Source organism: Sceloporus undulatus, chromosome 6 (assembly GCF_019175285.1).
Source record: "Sceloporus undulatus isolate JIND9_A2432 ecotype Alabama chromosome 6, SceUnd_v1.1, whole genome shotgun sequence".
NCBI lineage: Eukaryota > Metazoa > Chordata > Lepidosauria > Squamata > Phrynosomatidae > Sceloporus > Sceloporus undulatus.
In genome coordinates, this window is record NC_056527.1 from 62,126,654 (window position 1) to 62,150,350 (window position 23,697).

General features: G+C 39.5%; 1 protein-coding gene across 1 annotated transcript in view; it reads right to left on the minus strand.

The window, feature by feature from the left end:
• LOC121933051 (T-box transcription factor TBX20-like) overlaps positions 1-23,697 on the minus strand; it is a 58,032-nt gene that overhangs the window by 16,172 nt on the left and 18,163 nt on the right. Inside the window, 3 exon segments of the mRNA XM_042472266.1 lie at positions 3,795-3,871; positions 14,321-14,479; positions 17,689-17,797. Coding sequence (XP_042328200.1) covers positions 3,795-3,871; positions 14,321-14,479; positions 17,689-17,797 — 345 coding nt within the window.

Here is a 23,697-nt window from a genome sequence, read left to right on the forward strand (position 1 = left end):
AGATCAATTGATCTGATTTGCTTCCCTCCCTAAAGGCTAGTTAGGGCGGGGGAAAGGAAACTTAAATATCTGAAAATTAAATCCAAAGCTTTGTCCCACATTCTCACTATTTAGGTCACTCCAGAGACTCTCAGTCTGTGGTGAAAAAGAGTTTGCTTGCATGCTTTACAAAGGATGGCTGAGCATGTTAATGTCTCTCAAACCATTCACACACAAAATTATGTCTGCCTTAGGAAGCCTATTCATAAAATGGATTATATGATTACAAGGGCTAATCAAATATACACCTTTCAAGAAGGTGCGAATGTGCACTGGCAAGCAATATGCAGTGAGGCATGTAAATAGAACTGATAATATTGTTTGTTTCCAGGAGTGGCATTTGAGACTCTATTATATTTGTGAGTTTGTCTTCAAGCTCCACCGTTCAATGAAATTACTGATATTGCAGGCTTTTGATGCATATAAAATATACTGTACACTGAAAATACCTTTTCTACCACTTTGCACCTCCCAGGCTGACATATTTATCTTTATAGCAGACTTATTATTATTATTATATTATTATTAGTGGTATAATTTAATTTTCTAACCTCCAGAATTTCTACAGAGCATTATAGTTGCCCACAAGAAGCCAATGTTGTTACTGGAAAGATTAGGAAAGTCAGCATGCATACATGTCCAATTTAATTAATCTATCACTTGAGAAAAATCCTCAGGTTGATGAAGATGAAGCTAACAAACGGGTGAAAACAGTCACTTACTGAGTGGTAACCCCTCAACATTCTAACAATACGAGTAAGATGTTTCATTTAGAGGAAACTGCTCAATTTACCAGCTGAACTGGCATACAAAATGGACTTCCAAAGTCATGTAACAGAACCTTAAATCGTAATTTAGTGGTTCACTGAAAATAGGTGTTAATGAATTCATAGGGTTTTCTTTACAGTCTGAAATCCCACCAATGACACTAACTTTCTGTTACACTATGGTTGTGTGCTCCTGTGAGGCAAGAGGAATGCTGCTGGTAGGGTCTCTCATGTCAGACAGGCTTTTGCTGAGGAACCAGACTAAATGTGCCTAGCAGCTACTAGGCAGTAGCAGCAATAGGAGGTGACACTGGCAGAGGATATCTTAGAGACAATGACAATGGCACCATAGCTAATGCTTGTTAGTACTGTACTCCTCAAAGGGAGGCACAGCAGACCTCCTTTTACCATGAAAACCCTATGATGAAACAATAGTGCCAAAGATGAAGCTTGCAGGTTGGATGGCACTCAGAGAGCTACTGGGGTACAGCAGAGGATAACCATGAGTAGAGCTGTGGCTGATGACACAACCAGATTCAAGTCAAAAGGATGATCAGCTTTTGACATGCTCAGAGATGAAAGGAAAGTCCAAAGCTGCACAACACATATTATAGGAACGTGGAAAGTGGGAGGCATGAATCAGTAGAAGCTAGAAATAGTAAAAAAAGAAAAGAAAAGAAATAAATGGAATGTATAAATATTGCAGTACTTGGGATGAGCAAGCTAAAAGGGATACCAATGGGACATATTGGTTCAGATAACCGTTTTACTCAGGAAATGAAAATCTAAGAAAAAATGGGGTGGCATTTGTTGTAATGCAAAAGCAGTCAAAGGATATAATGCAAAGTGACCAAATCATGTCAATAAGACTTCAAAGAAAACCCATCAATGTAACCTTAATCCAAATGTATGCTCCTACTAAAGAGGCAGAAGAAAAAGAAATTGAAAGATTCTATGCTGGAGTCCACGGGAAAGTGATGAATGATTGGAATGCAAAAATAGGAAACAGAGCAGAATCAGACTGTAGGAAAATTTGGCCTAGGATCAAGAAATGAAGCAGTAGACTGACTGGAGGTCAGTCCCATTGGTATCCACTAAATTACGATTGACCATGCAATTTCTACGTATAGTTGTGAAAGCTAGACAGTAAAGAAAACTGATAGGAAGAAAATCAACACAATTGAAATGTGATGCTGGAGAAAAGTTCAATGGATAGAGCAAATTAAGCATGAACTCTCCTTAGAAGCCATGATGACTAAACTGACACTTATGTACTTCTGACATATCATGAGAAGACATGACTTCCTAGAAAAGACAATAATGCTTGGTAAGGTAGAAGGCAATAGAAAAAGAGAAAGACTGCATTCTGTATAGATAGACTCAATCAAACAAGCCACAGCCCTCAGTCTTCAAAACCTGAGCAGGGCTATTGATGTCAGGTTAACTTGGAGGTCTCTCATTCATAGAGTTGCCATAAACTGAAGCTGATTTGATGGCATTTGACAACAAGTTAAGTTTTGGAAAATAATAAATAATATGATGTAGTCTTTTCAAATACAGTTAAGGTGATTGCCTAGGACATGGGTGGGGAACTTTCTGGGATCTGGAGGCTACTATGATCCCTCAGTGCCCATCTGGGACTGCACCACTGCTAAATTTGCCATAGCTGTTCCAAGTGCCACCAAATTTCAGGAATAATTGTGGCAGTTCTCTATGTTGGTATTCTCTGCATTGATAACCTCAGTGGAAGAAGAAAAGACAGAGAATGTTAGAGGGAGGAAAGAGAAAACAACTGATAGCATGGTTTTGTGTAGTGCCATTGACTTTTGTTATTGACATTTTAATAGAAGGCAGGTAACACAGTTACACCAGCAAAAAAGCCTTGGGGAAACCATATAGGATCCACAAGGATTCTGTTACTCATTCTTGCCTTAACTGGGAAATTGGGTTGGAGGAGCAAATGGGATCTGCTCTTGGAACAGAAATGGCTGGTTAAAGGGATGATATTGAGCCAGTTGCCAGATATTATTCTGCTTATAAGGAAGCTTTTCTGCACATCTAAGACCTGTGATAAAATGGTTACCTTCAGTCACTCATTATAAATGCAAAAAGGCATGCCAAGAAAAAAATTCCAATAAACATATTCTCATTCCAAGTACATAGGGTACATCATAACAGTGATCTTACACCTACACCAGCTTCCTATCAACTTCCAGTTGCAATTCATTATATACATTGTTATGTATCATATCCTAGGAGCCAGCATGGTGTAGTGGTTTGCAGTGGTGTCCTGCACCAGTGTGCCACCCAGTGCCATGGTGCCATTTATTTCCTACAAAAACTTGCATGTATATTTGAAGAGTCAGGAATAACCAATTTGAAAAGGTAGGGAAGGAAGATAAGCATAATTAGAGTAATCTGAAAGCGTAATTAATACTCTGAAGTAGCTCTAGCTCCAAACTGTTTATAAAGAACTTGAGGCCTCTTAGATATAACATACCGTATATACTTGACTATAAGTCGACCTCATGTATAAGTTGAGGGCAGGTTTTGGGGCGAAAATTATGGATTTTGATATGACCCATATATAAGTCGAGGGTAAAATTTAGGGACATGTGACAAAGAATCTATAGGATGAAGCAAAGGAAAATGATGCCAAAGAACTTAACAAAATTCTATCCGCTAAAGGCTGGATGGATGAGAGAGCAGAGAGAGGTCAGTGCTTTCAGGACGATTACACTTTTGCCTTTCATCAGGGGATGGTTCCCTTTTGATAAGAGTTAAAGTACAGTACTTACAATGACCCGTGGATAAGTCGACTCAGGGTTTTTGGGTCAATTTTTTTACTATACTGTAATTTCTAGACGTATACATGAGTATATACAGTAACTGTCAAATTCACAGCTACACAAGAACTAAAAGAAAGCTTTCCAAGCCAATTCCCCATTATCTTATCTGAACAAAAAAATAAACAAAAAGTCCCATTACCTCTCTATATCAGTGAGTCTGGAAGAGTCCCTGAATCCTTTAGCAAAAGGGTTACTGTCAATTTTCAGCTTGGTTATCTGGAAAAAAGAAGATGAGAAAGTCATACAACTTATAATGTGAGATTCAAATTAATCCATATGTACCAAGTCTCCCAATGAGTTTCTGCAAAATTAATCTCATTTCAGAAGTAGATTGGCAATTTATACCACTTCCTTCCTGCTAGTTTTGTGATAAGGTTTGACTGTCACTATTAGCTTGGAGACTCCAGAAATATAGCTGATTGATTACATTCCTTGATTATATCTCACTTGGATTACTGTACTGCACTCTAAACGGGGCTGACTTTGGAAACTGTTCCAGAAATTCAGCAGATCCAAAATCCTACAGGTGGATGGCTCACCAGGGCTAGTTATAACAAGCATATAACTCTCTTACTGAAACAGTTTCACTGACTACCAGTGCATTTCCAGGCACAATTTGAAGGGCTGGTTATTACCTCCAAAGCCAAATACAATCTAGGTCCAGACTATCTGAAAGCCATTACCTACATTTATGACTCTGTTGGAATCACAGGGGCAGTACATACGGGAGGCTCCGTGCCGCTCCTGTAAGCATCCCCATGCTGCAGCACAGATGAACCACAAAAAAAGAGCTGCCTAAAGTGGCTTCTTTTTTGCAACACGGAAGTAGGAAAGGGCGCCGCCATGACGCCACTTCCTGCCAGCGATGCCTGGTTGCTGAACAGTGGCGGCAGCATCATGGTGGCCCCTGTATGGATGGGAGGCCACCATGAAGCCACCGCAATCACATGCTAGGGTTCCAGAGCATGTGGATGCTGCATGCTCCGGAACCCTAGTATCTGTGGCAACACGCTGCTTTTGGCCCATCTGTCCTGGGCCTTAGTATCTTCAGGGAAGGGCTTTCTCACCACCCTCACAGGCTTGTCTGGTGAGGACACAGGAAGGAGCCTTCTCTAGGTTATGGAGCTTCTTTCAAGGAAGGCTAGATCAGTTCCTCTCTACTCTCTTTTCAACAGCAGGCATAGACCTGCCCAGGTGGCACAGTGGTTAAATGCCTATACTGCAGCCACTTACTTATGGTTTGTGAGTTCAATACCAGCGAAAGGGCTCAAGCTCAACTCAGACTTGCATCCTTCCAAGGTCACTAAAATGAATACCCAGACTGTTGGGGGCAATTAGATTGTAAACCGCTTAGGAAGTGCTTAAGTGCACTGATAAGCGGTATAGAAATGTACTTGCTATTGCTATTTAAACAGGCCTTCAGCCTGGGACAGAAGGAAGTTCAGTAGAGTTGTTTTATTTCTTAATATGTGTTAATATATGTTGAATGCATTGTTGATTGTTTTAAATTAATGTTTGTTTAGACTGGTTGTGTAATGCTTTTTAAACTTTTGTATTACATATTGTTTTAGCTATTCTGTCGTAACTTACATTGTACGCTCCTTTGGGTTCCAAATATGATACCATTGATGGTCAGATCCAGACTTAAAGTAGACAAATTTAAGGCCTGTTGATTTCAGTGAAACCGCTCTAAAAAGGTAAAAAGTAAAGGTAGTCCCTTGACATGAATGACTAGTCATTACTGACCGTAGGGATGGTGCTCATCTCCAATATTAAGCCAAAGAGCCAGTGTTGTTCGAGGACTACTAAGGTAGTCATGTGGCCAGCATGATTGCACCGAACGCTGTTGCCTTCCCACCAAAGTATTACCTATTTATCTACTTGCATTTGCATGCATTCGAACTGCTAGGTTGGCAGAAGCTGAGACTAGTGACAAGAGCTCACCCCATCATGCAGCAGTTGGGCCTCGAACTGCCAACCTTCTGATTTTCTGATTGTTACAATTGGTGTCTTAACCACTAAGCCACCACATCCCCTATATGTGTATTTAAATCTGATTCCAGCTGAAGAGGCCGGAAGCTGTGCCAAAGCCATGCTCCAGTCCTAAGGACTGGAACACAGCTTTGGCACAGCTTCTGGGCTCTTAAGATGCATGTGTCACTTAAACAGGATACCTGCAAAGTGACCTGAAGCAGCTTTATTTTGGCCTGTCTGTTCAGGCCCTAAGTAATTAAAATCTATTAGGTTATGACATAATTACATTTATTTTAAATAAAGTGATTGACTTAAGTTGGGAATTTCAGCATGGATGTTTCTCCAAAATTATATTATTAATCAATTCAATGAGTTATAATGCTACAGAGTGGTGAGTGATGTGTGCTTTCAAGTAGTTTCCAACCTATGGCAACCCTAAGGCTGCCTATCATGGCCTTTTCTTGGCAAGTTTCTTTAAAGGAAGTTTGCCATTGCCTTTCCTTGAGGCTGAGAGAATGTGATTTGCCCAAGGTCACCCAGCAGGATTCCATGGCTGAGCCGGGATTCAAACCCTGATCTCCAGAGTCTTAATCCAACACTCAAACTATTTTGCCACACTGGGTCCAGAGCTAAGACATTTTACAAAGACCGGTTGACTTTTTACACAAAGCCTAATTCTCATAGGTTTTTACCGAATTCTTCTTATTTTTCCTTATTCCCACAGGTTTGGATAATTATAAGGTTTAAATCACTAGACTAAAACCACTTATTCAAGAGTACTTCCACTGGAATTAACTGGGTAAGGACCTTTTGAAGACAGTTGTTACAGAAACCTATCTCCATCCTCACCAACTTCTAATTACAATAAAGGATCAGTATTACCGAAAATAGACATTTCTTTATAAAATTCGAAGGACTTCAACAAAATTTAGAAACACTTGAAATCCATAGGAAATATAGATCAGACAGTTTTCTCCTCTACTTTACACAACATTTTTTGTCTTAAAGATTCATCTATTCAAGCATTCAAAAAAAAAAATTCAGTTCTACAAATACAAGAAAGTTGTAAAATTTATCAAAGCTGAGAAACGGTTCACAAAGATGTATTTGCATAAACATATTAAAGAGTGTTTAATTCATGAAATGAATTATCTGAATACAAGGGCTAATCAAAAATAATTTTTGAGCCTAATTCGGCAACCCTGACTCAACTCTTAGTAGAAATAGTGGTAAAATGTAAATAATAAGTAAATACACATTTCTCCAAAGAAGTACTTTTCTCCGACAAAGGAATTTCAGGAGGATTTTGGGGCAGTAATAAATATAGTCCACCATCTGAATGCAGATTTAAAATAATATAGGGCCGAAACAGACGGACTGTTTTGGCCAGCTTGGGGCTGCTTGGGGATATGGTGTTTAGACACACCATATCCCCAAGCCATACAGAAGCAAGATCAATGATTATGCGCTGGTCGGCTTCTTTCCTGCTTGGGGGCATGGTGTTTATAGGCCACTGGCCCCAGAGTTGGCTCTTTCAGGGGAAAGGGTGGCTTTTTTCTGTCTCCAAAAGGAGCGGACCTTATCTGCTCCTTTTCAGGGCTGAATCTGACTGGACTGGATTGGAGTCAGGCATCTGCTCTAAGCGGCCCCTTTTCACCTGTCTGTTTCGCCCTATAGTTATTAAAATATAGTTGAAAATAAAATGGTTAAGAGATCATACATGTCTGTGTGCCTAATTTTTAATTTCAAGTATCTTAATAAGTGCAATGGTTACAGAAATCTTGGTTTCTTTTAGTCCTAGTTTAGAGTATGATAGTCCAATATTTTAAACCAACAAGCAGTAGAAACAACTGTCTTATAGTTGATACTACATAAAGGTTCCTCATTGGTTTCAGAAAACTGAGTTCTGAATCTTATAATCTTCGGACTGGAATCCAGTGAAAATCAATAAACTAAAAAAGGGGAGTGTATGGAGATGAAATTATAAAAGAAGAGAGAAATGGAAAGCAAAAAGGGACCACCTCCCCAGGGGTGTAGATGTCTTATTCTCACAAAAGTAAATACAGAGATGATGGGGTAGTAACCATAGAAAGGATCTCTCACCTTTATTTGGGTAAGGCTTTTATGTAGTAATGTACCATTAAGCTCTCTTTATAATTAGCATAATTGTTCAAAATCCTTTTTGAATGTAAATTTAATTCAATTCAATTTTTAGCATATTAACATGTTAATCCTTTCCTGCTAACTTTCCCATATCCAGTTCATAGGTCCTGTGAAAAATTCTGCTCAAGTAAAACATTCATGGAATTTCAAGCAAAGCTGAAAGTCTCAATAAGTCTGTAAACAAATGTTCTCAAGCTGCTTTCCTTTTTTTAAAAAATGAAGACTCAGTATTGTACAGTCTAAAATAGCCAAGGGGTATTATGAAGCTTTTAAAGTTTAAAGCAAAGGTTGGTAAAGTAATTTTTTGAATGATAACTCCCAGAATTTCCCACCCAGAATGGGCAATACTGGCCATGCTGTCTTAGAGATTCTAGCATCCAAAAAGTAATTTTGTCATCCAAAAAGTAACTTTTTCAAGCTCTCAAATAACAGCAACGCTTTCTTCCTTCTGCTACGATCCTGGATATAACGTAACTGAAACTTGAGCTACTGAAATACAGTAAAGCATGGTTAGTCTCCAACATCTCTGTGACAATAAGAAATGAAATCAGGTTAACAAATCCAAAATGGCCAGATATGGTTTTTCTGTGGTGATGTTAACAGAATGATGGGTTGAAATATCTTGTCCAATAAAAATGGAATAAAACTGTAATATCCTCATTTTTAAGACCACTTATATATGGAACACCCATTCCCAAAGTAGTTTCAAGAAGCATTTCCAAATGTGCTCCCCACTGGTATTAAAGGCCTGAGACAGATGGGCCGAAAGGGGCATGGCGGCAGCGATACAGTGGTACCCCGGGTTACGAAATTAATTCGTTCCGCGGTTAATTTCGTAACCCGAAATACCTTCGTAAGCCGAATTCCCATAGGCGCTAATGGAAAAATAGCTCTCTGCTGCCCTCCGGTGGCGGAAAATAGCGCCGCGGTTTTTTCGTAACCCGAAGAAACCTTCGTAAGCCGAAGCAATAAATCCCTATGGGATTTTTTCGTATCCCGAAAAATTCGTAACCCGGCGCATTCGTATCCCGGGGTACCACTGTACTAGGGTTAGGGACCATGCACCAATCACATGGTCCCTAACCCTAGTACGAAGTGGCGGTGGACTAATGGCAGCATCCCATGTATATAGGCGCCGCCATTGTGACGTAAGCAACACGCAGCATCTGCACATCGCCACACATTGCTTACGTTGCGAGTGTGCCAGTGGTGCACTCACAACATCACTCCAGTGTCTTAAAAAGAACCCAGAAACACCGGGTTCTTTTTACTCCGGAGGGAAGCTGCAGCTGCACGGTTTGACGGCTGCAGCTTCCCTCCAGAGGGAAATAGGCCGCCGCCAGCCTGGACATTCATAAAGGTATGTACCGGGCCAAAGAAATAATCCATTCTGCAATGGGACATTTTAATAATCATCCAGAAGACAGCCAGTGTGGGAAATGGTTTGAATGGCTGTCAGCAATTTGATATTTACGAACATTTCAACAGCTGCCCAATTATTAGATTAGCTCTAAAGAGGGGCAAAATGAAGTGTTATGAAATAAAAATTCCTACCAATTTACTGTGGAAAATTAAATACAGTTTTATTTTTATAATGATATCCAGTGTGACATCATAATGGGAAACAGGTTTGATAAGTATTGTTGAGTAATGCTGAAATCCACCTTTTTAAATAGTCAACATAACCTCCAAATTGTATCTTATACTGGCTCTCTCATAAGGGCATCTCCAAGAAAGCTTGTCAAAATGAAATGCGACCTACAATTCAACTCTCTTGCAGTGGCTTGACTGTTTAAACAAATGCATGACCTTTAAATCTTAAATGTGAGATAGTTTGTTGAAAGTGTAATGTATTTAGCCCTTATCTAATAACCTGCAGAAATGTAATCATCCTCCTTAAACCCAGCACTGAAAGAAATGGTAAAAATAAAAGCAGTTCCATTTTCATTAGTCATACGTAATACGACAGCATCCATCTCTAGGATTTCTAGAAAAGTTCCACTGGGAAATTCAGCACAATTTACAGTATGTGCTGGAGAATCAGATCAGTGCTTTCTAAAATTGCTTTATCAAAGCAAACAGCATTAGTCTGAATAGGCCAAATGCCTGATTCCATATTTAGACATTAATCTGAACTGGGAAATCAGTGTGCATAGCTACTGGGTAGATCAGTGCTATTTTTAATTTGAACAATTAATTTATATAATACTGATTTAGAGAACTTTAGATGAATTAATTTCTCCATATCTTTAGCATATGAATTCATTGATCTGAGGATTTTTGAATCCCACTTTGCAAAGGAATTTACTACATGGAAATACTACCATATAGTAAGTTTCCTTTAAAAATAAAACTCAAGAACCTTTTTATTTGTTATTATTATTTATTCATTAAAATCTTGCCATGTTCCCAAAACTGGGAATCAAGGTGAACATTTTGAGCTATGGGTAGTATATGTTGAAATATATATTCATCCCAATCTAGTACAGGATAAATCAAAATGTGGAGTCAAGCTTCTGTTCTTATATCAACCCTCTAGATGTAATCCATATGCCCAAAATAACACTGCATAAAGAAAATGTTTCCTTACTGATTACTGATTATTGACATGGTTTGAAAAAAATTATCATTTGATTTGTTTTTAATTCAACATGGTAATTAGCCAACTTGCGTGCTGTCTTTTTTAGTGGTAAAGTGGGATTTTTTAAAAGTAAGAGCCAGTGTGACATAGAAGTTTGAGTGTTGGACTCTGGAAACCAAGGTTCAAATCCCTGCTCAGCCTGAGAAACCCACTGGGTTAATATGGGCAAGTCAAATCTTGCCAAGAACACTCCATGATAGTTTGCCTTAGGGTCACCAAACATTGGAAACTGTTTGAAGGCATACAACTGCAACAAAAGCAAGTAAATATGTACACGCACACACATGCACTCTCACACACGCCTATCTTTGATAGCAGGGCAGACCCTAACATCAAACAGAGTGAGGAAGCCACCTCAAGTAGTAAAATCTGCAGAGTGGTGGCAGCAGCATTCCTGTCACTATGGGCCATCCCTGTCAGACTCTAGAAATAGTGTACAAAAGACCCAGAAATCTGCCTTCCCCTAGTGGCACCTAGTGATACCACTCACCTGCACCAGTGTGCCAAACATGCTGTCATGGTTGCAAACCCCCCCCCCCCCCCCCCCCCCCTGCAGCTTAGTTTGGATCACACATGCTACCTCTCTGTCTGTTTCATCTGAAAACTCAGACTTGTCTGTATTTCCATAGTGTTGGGAAAGCGGGCCTCTTTCAGATAAAAGCAGTGCTCTTGTGAGTCTCCAGTAACACCTTCCCAAATGGCAGGGATCTATGCACTTTGTCCAGGATGAGAGAAAGATTTTTCTGACATGGATTAAGAAGGCTGTCAGAAAGATATTTTGAGGTTTTACAAAAGGAAAAGTTCTTCATCCAAAGGGTGTCACTGAGATGCTATAAAGCCATGCTGTTGTACAACTGTAAAACTGTTTCCTGGTTAGAAAGCTTCTTAAAATGTTGAGAAGCAAACAAACAAACAAAAACCTACCCTATCCACTTTGAAAAACAATGGCATTCACCACTTGTCTACTTCTAATTTTGGGAGGGGGAGATATTGTGGGTCTTGCATCCCATTTTAAGGGGGAAGTGCCACTAGTTGAGGCCTCTAGGAGAACATCTCAATCTGCTCCGCCCCCCCCCCCCAAGCCTTTTTGCAAAGGAGGTCTGGGGAGTGAAGGACCACAGAAATGTATAGGAGGGGTTGCCTATAATAGGTAGGGTATGTTTTGACTACCTCTCTTCTAACCACTCAGCTTCTTGCTTGCTACTGGGCCACTGAGGCATTGATCTGACTCATTATAAGGCAAGTCTATATGGTTAATTTTAATGGTAGTAAACCAATATGAAATATGGATATTTTGGAGAAAATAATTGCATGATTAATATGCTATTGAGACTTTCCCATTTGGTTAGAACAGCATCTTTTGAAGGTGAGATGTTGGATGCTGTCAAAATTCATGTTTCAGACATGTTTCTAACCCTGTTTCTGACAGTTAAGCCACATACTTCCAAATTACAGTTGGAGACACAATTTTCACTTATAACTCTTCCCACAAAGGTTTAATATGAGTAAAAATGCATGGGCAACCTATGGTTCTTCATATATTGTTGGACTATAGTTTAAAAGTTTGCAGATTGTGCAGGTTGGGACAGATGAGCGATGGAGCCTGGGAACTGCCAGAGAGCCACTGGTTGCCTTTGTAGTTGAATGCCTTCATGTCATTTCTGACTTCTGGCAACCCTAAGGCAAACCTATCATGGGATTTTCTTGGCATGATTTATTCAGAGGTTGTTTACCTTTGCCTTCCCCTGAGGCGGAGTGACTTGCCCAATGTCACCTAGTGGGTTTCATGGCCAAGCAGAGAATCAAACCCTGGTCTCCAGAACCATAGTCCTACTCCTGTGTGTGTGTGTGTGTGTGTGTGTGTGTGTGCATTTTGAAGAAAAAATGCCCTGCCACCTGATGCTTTTCTTCATGGGTAGGTAGTCTGGGTGTCCCTCTGGCCTGAAGAGAAGACACTCAGAGCAATGATTAAGGTTGAGTTGCAGTAGGCAGCTTCCCCCAAGGCTGAGTCATTCTCCTGTGACACAACAGCAGAAATAATTGGTGCTTCCAGACAAACCCAATGAAGGAAAGTTGAGAGATCCAAAGAAGGCAAAGCCAGAACAGTGGCCAGAATTCCCCCCCAATGTCCCAGAACCTGCTGGTTTGCATGGCTTCTGGAAAACAACAAGGGGAAATCTAATCCAAAGCATAACCCCACTCCAAAGAGGGGCCTGTTCCAATTTCCTGCCAAAATGCACCCCTTGCAACTGCTACTTGCAACCAAAAGCAGCAGAGGGGTGATTTTCAGCAGGAACCTGTTGAAGGGCTCCAATAGGATTAGGAGCATATCTCATATATGGTTGTTGTGGTCATTTCTCTTTAAAATAAAGGCAACCTGTTAGTGAGCAATTTTAACAGATTAATAATGGTATATACAGTACTAGTTTCAGTGCTATCTATTAGTATACAAGGTGGTTCTGAAACCTATTCTTCCTCTTTTAATATCAAAATCATAATATGATAGGTGACCTACCATGGCCCTGAATGTGGAAGCCATTACTACAGGACAGATCTCTCACGTAGCAGACAGGAGCTGCCATGGGTGCCTGTTTGCCAGACATATCAGAAGGAGGTGGGTGTGAAAACATATCAAAGCCAATGTGACCCATTTGAAAGACCCTTTTGGTCAGATCAAACTCGTTGCGTTTCCCACAATGAGGAACTTTGTGTATAAATACTGAGTCATTTTGCCCACCCCATTAGCTTATTCCATTTGCATCCTGAATATTGGCTGATTGGAGAAGCTCCTCTAACACTTGCCAGTCACAAGGGTGAAGAGAGTTGTTGAGCCATCTTTCTCTCTCTGACATCCCCTCAATATGGACTAGAACCAGGATCCATGCAATTGCAGTATTTCTGTTAGAACGGCCTCAATTATATTCCATGCTAACGCCTTTTATATTACTAGGGGTGTGTGTGTGTGTGTTTTCCTGCTTTTACATAAAACTGTTTAATCTGGAAACCCACCTCTGAAGTTCTGATTGCCCTTGGAACATGTATACATAGAGAAAATATTCCCCACAGCTTAGTCACCACGCCTACCTGGCTCTTACCTGTGAGCATAATCTAATTCCCTAACCCATGAGTGTTTGTTTTGGACACATACACCTCTATAAAGTGTGTTCACCCATTAGCTGTACTGTGACAAATTGCCAACAATGCTCAAAGTATGGATGGGGAAAGACAGAGAGATCCTTTAAAGAAACTCACAATTCCATCCCTGGCTTCCCTGCTCTTAGCTGTATTAGCCCAATTTTGGATCTCATTTTTTGAGGGGAAAGCAGGGAATAATAATAATATCCTCACACCCACTCAATTTCCAAAACAAAACAAAAAAGAGCTTGGAAAAGTTACCCTTTGGAGAACGGTTCCCAAAATTCCAGAGCCAGCTGGATGGCTGATTTCATGAGTTGTTCTTGTTGTTGTGTGCCTTCAAGTTGTTTCCAACTTATTGTGATCCTAAAGTGAATCTATCTTGAGTTGTTTTTGGATATATATATATATTGCAAGATGTATTCGGGTGGGTTTCAAGATGTATTCAGAGAAGGGGTTTGCTTTTCCCTTCCTCTGAGGCTGAGCAAGTATGACTTGCACAAGGTCACCCAGTTAGTTTCCATGACTCAGTAGGGATTCAAACCCTTGTCTCCAAAGTCATAACTCAACATTCAAACCACTGCACCACATTGGATCTCTGGTAGTCCAAATGGTAACTTTTCTAAGCCCCCTCACTCACTCCAAGCCCTAAGTTCCATGACTTGGTCATTGTATTCATGCTTCACTGCATTGCCTTTATAAAAGGACAAATTGACTTGACAAGACTTATCAAATTGTCTGCAAACACTCACCAATTGGTTCTGGTAGGCAGTGACAGCAGTAAACACTGTCTCTGGAAAAATAAATGTCCTGAATTCTTCAGATTTCAGGTTAAGCAGAGAGGCTGTATGGTCTTTCTTCTTGATGATATGCACCCTCGGCTGGTATTTGTGCATTGAATTCAAGATTATCTGGAGGGGAGAATGGGGAGGAGAAAGACTGTCAGTTCTCACTTTTAGCCAACAGCATTCCTACCAACCTTTCTGGCATTCTTGGTATCTCTCAGCTGTTTTCACAATGAGTTCTGTGCATTAAGTATATACATTTTTCTACAGCAACACCCTATAATCTCATCTGTATTAATAAAGGAGAGAGTGGGTAGAGGTCTGCATATGTATCTATGTCTGTCATAACTCAATGCAGCTTAAGCACCTGAAACCTGTCATGGATACTAAGGAAATACTAAGAGTTTCGCATTCCAAAGTTGTTTGTTAATTAAACAAAATTAATTAGTTTTAATTAGTTTAAATCTGTCTGTAGCTTGCAGTATCATTTCCAGTCAATACTGTATTTGTCAGAGTTCTCTATCCATGCTAGAGGAATCTGTAGTCAGGCTTGGCATATTAATTTCACCAGGAAGGAGGGGAAATGGCATGCCAAGCAAATTGCTACTTTCTTCTATAGACAGAGTTCCCAAACTCTTCAGAAAATTCAAGAGACAGAGTAGATTGGGGAGAGGTCCAGGAGAGGTAAAAGAAGGGAAGAAGAAACAGGAAAAGACTAAACAAGCACCAGAGTAGATGGAGCAAAAGATCAGTGAGAACACAAAAGAGAAGACCAAAATGGAAACCATGCCCTATGAGGAGCGGCTTAGGGAGCTGGGCATGTTTAACCTGGAGAAGAGTAGCTTAAGGGGTGACTTGATGATCATGTTTAAATATCTGAAGGGATATCATTTTGAGGATGGAGTTTGTTTTCTGCTGCTCCAGAGACTAGGACATGGAGCAATGGATTCAAACTATAAGAAAAGTGATTCTACCTAAACATTAGGAAGAACTTTCTGATGGTAAGAACTGTTCAACACTGTCTCAGAAAGTGGTGGAACCTCCTTTTTTCGAGGTTTTTAAACAGAGAGTGGATGGCTGTCTGTTGGGGGTACTTTGGTTGTGTATTCCTGCATGGCAGGGGGGTTGGACTGGATAGCCCTTGTGGTCTCTTCCAACTCTGTGATCATATGAGTGGAGGGAGGGAGGGATGAGAAAGAGCCAAGTGAAAGACCACTGGAGTGGGTGAATGTTGGAAGAGAAAGAATACCTGAATGGGAAAGAAGAGAAAAAGAACACTTTGCTCCATGAGAGATTGAGGTGAGTGTAGGGGGCAAAAAATGGAATTTGTAATGGTGGGTGAGCAGAAGAAAAGGCCACTGAGGTGGATGTGGGGGGGAGTACAAGACAAGGACAAAGAGGTTTCAGAGTGGTGAAAGCTGAGTACTTCTGCTTGTAAAAAGTAAATGACAAAATACACAAAATTGGACAACTAAAATGTACAAAATACATCATGCAAGCTTTTGAAGCCCCACTGGCTTCTTTATCTGGCAAAAGGTATTTTAAAATCATACAGGAGAAGAGAAGTGATATTAGATTCAAAGTCCTACATTTTTTTAACAGATCTTTCTGTTGTAGTTCACTTGGTTTAGAGGGCTCTCAATTCAGGCAGAAGCCACTCACCTCTTGGTCATGTTGGGATAGTAAAATTTAAACTCCATTAGCAGCAGTAATGTGACTCCTCTTTGAAGTGGTGTCATACTGAAGATGGAGCAAGCTTGTTTTCTCCTGCTCCAGAGACTATGACAATGGAGGAAAATTACAGGAAAAAAGATTCTACCTTAACATTAGGAAGAATTTCCCGACAATAAGAGCTATTTGACAGTGGAATGCACTGCCTCGGAGTATGGTGCAGTCCCCTTCTTTTGAGGTTTTTAAACAAAGACTGGATGGCCATCTATCAGGAGTGCTTAAATTGTGTATTCCTTCATGGAATGGGCTGGATGGCCCTGCATCTTGTGGTCTGTATGAATCTATGATACTCTTGTGATCCAGGAAGTCTCTGTCCTTTGTGAAGCCACGGGCACTTTTCTGAGGTAGACAAGCCCTGTGTCTTATCAGATCTCTCATAGAGAGGTGAAATACACAACAGGGACTCTGTTGATGGTCTCAAATTCCAAGAAGGTGCATATGTAAGGAGCTACTATTGCAGGCATGTTGACCAAAAGCTACTTTAAGGTTTTGTAGACCAAAACCAGCACTAGTACTATCATCACAGCAACAGTAGATGGATTTCATGGAGAGCACATTACTGAAATTCTTCCGTAGCTTTTTGTTTGTTTCTGAACATATTTTTAGAGTCTTTAAGGATGGGGGTAGGTTGTCTTTATATGCTACTTTTTATAGTCTTATATTAATCCTAATCAAAGCCTATGGATGACTGTAGAAAATAATGCATCATAAACACAACAATCAAAACCAAAATGCCACACTTTATAGTGAATGCTCTGCCCTGGGCCATTTGGTTAGCTTCTACCGGCTGGAGAACAACAATACAGTACATCTTTTGTCCTATTACTGTCTTCATGACATGCTTGTTCAGCTATTGCTACTACTTTAACTAAACAAAATAAAACACTTTTATCCATGTCTTAGAAATAAAAGTTTTACATCCATCACACAGATGCCATGGTAAAATTAACACCAATTGGATTTAAAGCCTTATTTGGAGCTGCAAAATAAAAACATGGTGTATCACACACATGCCATGTACACTTTCCCCCCCATTATGACACTGGGCAGAAATTAATTTTAATTTATGTATGTGTGTGCACATATGCATATGTATACACCAAGTCACAGTTCGGTCTAGACATTAGATGCACAAAGTTTCTGCTAAAAATAATGGAATTATAGGAATCATGACAATTTTTAATCACATTCAGTGGGACACAAATCCAACTAACCTGATCTGGGCCTCACACAGACACACAGACTATTATGTTTTGTATCAGAAGTGAACTTTTAACTGAGAATTTTTTTTTTTACAAAAAATAAAAATAAAATCAGATCCCAGAAGCCTAGCGACTAGAGTCCGAACTATCTGTATTGCTTAGTTTTGCAATACCTACTTCCACCGTTCAAGAAGCAGGATGTTTCTTCCTAGCTCGGGATAACACCCCACCCTACCAATGAAATTTCACTACCTTTTAACTGTTATCTAAAAATAACAGCAACACCCCAACAGAAATTGAGGCTTTGGGCATACTATGTCCAGTTCAAACAGGTGTCCCAGCAGGTGTCATTTCCTAAGAGAGTTAACATTGTTTTCCCTTTCCATAGGGCCGGCTACTCACATGACCGTGCTGATCAAGCTCGTTGTTTGTTAGCTTCACTTTTTCAAAGGACACCATCTGCTTCAGCAATTGTTCCCCTGTAAATGGAGAGTCCGGATGCACGTACAGCCTGGAAAGCCAACAGACACAGGGTCCATCAGTGTCAATCAATCCGTAACCATGGGTTTTCCTTTTCTACCAAAGTAGCCAGACAACTTCAGCAGCTGAAACTGTCAGGCATAGCCCAGTTTGTATTGCTGTTTGGCCCACTAAATTTAGGCAATCCAAAATGTCTAATCTACAGTGGAGCAGGAGAAGGGACCAAGAACTGATCAGAAAACTTTATAGTTTGGTTCATGCCATATCAAATTTTTGCATATCTTTTCCTTTCAATGTGTCGTGTGTCTGGGCATTGTTACGTGCCTTCAAGTCGACTCATAATATGCAGATAACTTGGCTTTATTTTGTGAACAGGAGACAGCCATGTCTTCCTACTGCTTCAGCCCAAATAAGAAGCTTATCGCACACATTATTTTCCCCATTATGGGAACGGGAAGAGGATGCTCAGGGGTGCACGTGACTGAGAAAAAACGCATTTTATTGCACAGCAAATCATCCTCAAAATGGCCCCGTTCCATCCCCTGGCGCCAAGCTGTCCCCATTCAGTGCTGAGGTGCATCATTTTGCTTGCCTGGAAGTCTTCCGACCTGAAAATTTGATGTACTGAATGGGGCCAGCTTGGGGCCAGGGGACAGAAGAGGGCCATTTTAAGGATGATTTGCTGTGCAATAAAATCCATTTTTTTCTCAGTTGTGTGCTGCCCCGAGCATCCCCTTCCTGTTCCCATAATGGGGAAAATAATGTGTGCGATAAGCTTCTCTGTTAGTTACAACTAGAACTTGTTACCTTTCTATTTCAGTACATTTCTCTTAATAAAGATGACTTCTTTAATAACTTTCTTATTTAAACAAAAAGCAGGCAGAGTATGATTTTTTTTCCCCAGGAAATGAAAGCTTTTAAAATAATCCGGTATTACAGAAGGGGCCAAATATGCATACATGAAGCTGCCAAAGCATACTTTGCTAACACTCTTGACAACTATTAGTGGAGCCATTTCCTTTGATGTCTCCTGGTCCTTCTTGACTCCATTTTATAGATACTTTCCCTGTCCTTGATGTACACATATGTGTGTGCACATACACACAGAACAGCTATGTAGTTCAACCTCTTTTATATAGGCCTTCCATTTCTTCAAACTTCAGGCAAAGAATTTCATACCAAAACTGAGTTAGTAAGAGATAATTTCTTCTTGGACCAAAACCTTATGTTTTAACTCCTGCCCCTAAGAGAATATGATTTCCAGTTCCTTAATTATGAAATTAGAGCAAAGCTCCAAGAAAAGACATTTCAAAATATGAGGGCCTCATAAACCTCTTTCACCTACAATTATACCTCACTGCACTAGTAATTATGATCACCATGATTAAAAGTCATAGCCTGCTTGAAGTTTAAGAATGTTGAAATAAAAAAGTATACAAATTAAATCAATATATTAATGATAAAATTAGTTGTAATAATATATACCAATTAAAGAGTTTCAGCCATGTTAGCGTGGCTAGATTAACACAATGTAGTTGAAAACCCTCTTTTTTTTCCTTTTCTTTTGCCAGCAGGCCTTTAAGAATTGCTTCTTCAGTGGAAACAGGCCTATATGCTGTGCTGGGCTTTTCATTGTTGTTATTGGTGTTGTTTAATTTGTTTTAACTGGTTTCAAATTTTATAAAGGTTTAATTGCTTTTTAACTTTTGTATGCTGTTAATTTTTAACTATGTTTGTTGTAAGTAATGTAAATTGCCTTTAGTCCCAAACTGAGACAAAGGCAGTATATAAATAAATAAGATGATGTTGATGATGTAAGTTTGTCCTGTGAAGAATTATAGCATCCATATCTACAGCGAAGGTGTTAACCTTGTGCATCCTTATCTGTGGGGAGGTATTCCAGTTCATTATGCATGCATGAAATGAAGAAATGACATAACCCCAGGCAAACCTGCTTAAAAGTAAATGCTGCCAGAATCAGTGGATAGTACCAAATAAATATGATTGACATAAGAGATATCTAAACCAGATACGTCACTTACTGGCCTGTATCATGAATAAATGTTTATTTTTATTTTCTGGGCCTGCCATCTCTTCTGTAACCTCAAGCATAGTTTTATTTCATTAGCTGATGCTTAACATTTCCATTGTAGATTAGTAATAAGCAGGCTGCTACCTCTTTGTCAGAATGAAACGCAGTGACAGCCTGTCCTAGCAGCTATCCTGAGCAGAGTTTAAAATAACAAAGAAGACTGGCTCATATAAATATGCCTTGAAAGCCAATGTCATCTAGTGGTTAGGACAAAACGTAGGCTTAAACCCCACCGCTATATCCAATAATCAGGGATCTGGGCAGCACAAAGTTGGGAAAGCTGAATCCTGGAGGTACAATGAGGGGTTCCAGGTGCAAAGCCCCACCCAGCCGTGAAGCTTGATGGACAAATCTGGAACAATCACACTCTCTCACCGTACCCTATCTCACAAGAGTGTTGCGAACATAAATATGGGAGTACAAAGTGTACATCACTTTGAGCTTTTTGGATCAAAGGCAGTATAAATATAAAATGCATAACAGACACCTACAAAAACATGCATATAACAGAATGGAAACAGTAGGACAGAGTAAATATCCTTTTACCTACCACTGATCACATAGGTATTTCACACTCTGCTGGAATTTTGCACACTATCAAACCAGATGTTCAGAATGATATTTTGGAACCGCTGAATAGCAAAGCATGTTTCATATTGTCACAGGAGCTAATCAACACTCGGTACCAATGTTAAAGAAACAAAAATGTGCTCCACAGCCAGAAGATTTATCAACAAGCTAGAACTCACAAGGCTTGTGTGTCTTTCAAACTTTTGGTCTGGTTAGTAAAGCCATTTAAACTAAACAGTATTCTGTTCCTGGGAACCCTTGAAAAGTTTGAGAATAGGGATTTTTTCCCCTACCCAAGGAATGCTGCTGTGTGCATTCACGGCAAGAAAAAAAACCATGTTGCTTTGCACTGACAACAGGAAAGGAAGGATTTTATGGTCACCCATAGTGAAGGTTTATGAATGGAAATGCTTTCAAATGATATTGGCTAATCCTCATTAATTTCAGCGGCAGCAGTAGTAGTGCTGAAAGTTGTTTCTGTATAGAAATGACGTGGGGAGAGCCTGGGGGTATAAATGTCACCAAGGCTTATCTATATCCATGATTTCCCCACCCTCCATTTTTCTCTCTTTCTCTCTCCCTTTCTTTCTTTCTGAAAATCACTTACATAAGTGTATGTGTATGCTTTTTTGAGATCAACAATTTAGTGTCATTTGACTCAGTCTTGCAAAACACATGACATATATATTATCATTTCAACACCTACCTTTAAACATACAAATGGATATGTAGCTTGACTATAAGGGACTTACAAACCAGATGGTGGTTATGAAAAGATCTAAAACCACTAGAGCTTATTATTAGAGCTCCATACTTACTGTTTAAGCCACCGAGAGAGTTCCCATTTAGTCTGCAAGAGACCCTCCTAGTAGATGATTTATTTCTCTTCTAACAAAAGTGGCTTAATGTATTTGTACAGTTTTTAAAGACCATCCTTTGTCTGTTTAGGGATGAAATCCTATATACGCTTACCAGGGAGTGAGCCTCATTTGGTCATTCTATTGTATTTCTGAGTAAATATGTATTGTGAGGATGATGGGTGTGGGGTTCAGAGCACATGAAGAGGTAAGGATAAACATTTTCCTTTCAGTCCCTGACCCCACCCCATGCACCCCATGTAAAAATCAAGCCGGGGGGGGGGGGAATCTTGTTGGTGTGAAAGGAAAGGTTTTTTCCAACCTAATTATTCCAGAGGATAGTAAACCAGGGTGGTCTGCTTGGCTTCCCTGGTCTCAGTGTATAGGGTTTTACTCTAAAGGTACATAGGAATAAAACTAGCACATCCCCTGCAAGAATTATTGCATCTTGTACTCTTTTTTGGTAAGTCAGCCTATTTAAGGCTGGTGGCCTCGAGATGAATTAGGCTGAAACCTCCATCATCCCCAGTCATTCTGGCCTTTTATTCTTTGACATGCCACACTCACATACTGGTACTGATAAGGCCAAAGGGTGTTTCACTTTGTTTTAGATATCATTGGAGTCATCATCATCATCCATCCATTCATTCATTTCTCAATAATGGGACTACGGGCAGCCTAGAGAATTTTAAAACCAGGCCAGATTTAAAGCATACAAAAACATCAAGTAAAAATACATAAGTTATTTTAAAAAGCAATTAAACCATCTATTAAAACATTTAAAACATTCAACAGAACATAGGACATAAAACACAACAAAACAGCACACTATTAAAATCCCATTACAGTCAGTTCCTAAAAGCTGGAGTTTGTCAGACAAGGGAAATTGGAAGTATAATCCAATGGCAATCCGAACGCAATCATGGGGTTTAACATTACTGCATGATAGACTACCACATGCAATTTCGGGCAATGGGAAGTCAGTCTGAACGCAATCATGGGGTTTCATGTTATTGCATGATAGACTACCACACGCAATTTTGGGCAATGGCAAGCTATTTTCAGGCAATGGGAAGTCAGTTTGAATGCAATTCGAATTCACGTGAATGCATTCTGACCCCACTTTCTTTTCATTCGAAATTAAGAGAAATTCCTCCTGTGTGATAAACTCCGCTGTTTGGAATAGGCAAGTTTTCAGTTGTTGGCAGAAGGAGAGTAAGGAGGGAGCCATCCTAGATTCCTAGCCATCTTCCAAAGTCTGTTGTTTGGATGTTACTCTTCTTGAATTTTGGTATTAATGTTCTATTACATACTTTTGAAGGTACATTGTACATGTACACTGAGGTTTTATATGATGGACAACAACAACAACAACGTGTTCAGATTTTTTTTTAACATAGATAAGAATGCATTTTCCCCTAACTTTGCTATGAACTGCTTTGAACAGAATGTAAATGAAAAATGAGTGTGTGAATAAAGTGGATTAACTATGTCTCTTAGACTGTAAATCATTACTAGGAAATGTGGACTACTTTGAGTGCATCAGCAGAAAAATGCTATATCTAAATCTGAGAAATATATCTTTAAAAACTGCTTTATACTCGTCTGTAATTATATTTAGTTCTCACTTTTTATTCTAATTACAAGGTGGTTTATATACAATGAACTCATACAAATTATATATATATATATTCCAAACAGAAAGCTTCAAACTAAAAAGTAAACTAGCAGAGTGCACTGAAACAAAGCAATTCTTCAAAATGCCAGTAAATTATAACAAAATGCAGAACTCTTTTTTTAAAAAGCCTTCATTGCCTTACAAGCGAACATCTCTCTCCAGTGAACATTCAAATTTCTGGGTGCCACAACCAAGAAGGTCCATTCCAAGATACCGATCCAATGCATCTCACGTGAATAATTTTTAAAGCAAAGTGACTCATTTTATCCTGTCCTGAATCTTGTATAGATCATGCTAGAACAACTACTGTGTTAAATGTTCACCCTCATTTTGAATGCATTCCTCCACCTCTAATCTGACTATTATTTTACTATTCTCTATTATATTGAGAATTTTATTGGCATACTGCCTGGTATGCTCTAAATAAGAGGGGGATCCATGTATACATATAATGTAATCACACCCACATTTTCACAATATTTGAAGATGTATTGAAATCCATAGAAATTAAGGCTGCATCCATACTACAGAAATAATTCATTTTGACACCACTTTAACTGCCATGGCTCAATGCTATGGAAATCTGGGAGCTGTAGATTTGTGAGACATTTAGTCTACCCTACCAGAAAGCTTTGGTGCCACCACAAACTACAATTCCCAGAATTCCATAGCATTGAACCACAGCAGTTAAAGTATCAAACTGGATAATTTCTGCAGCGTTGATGCAGCCTTTG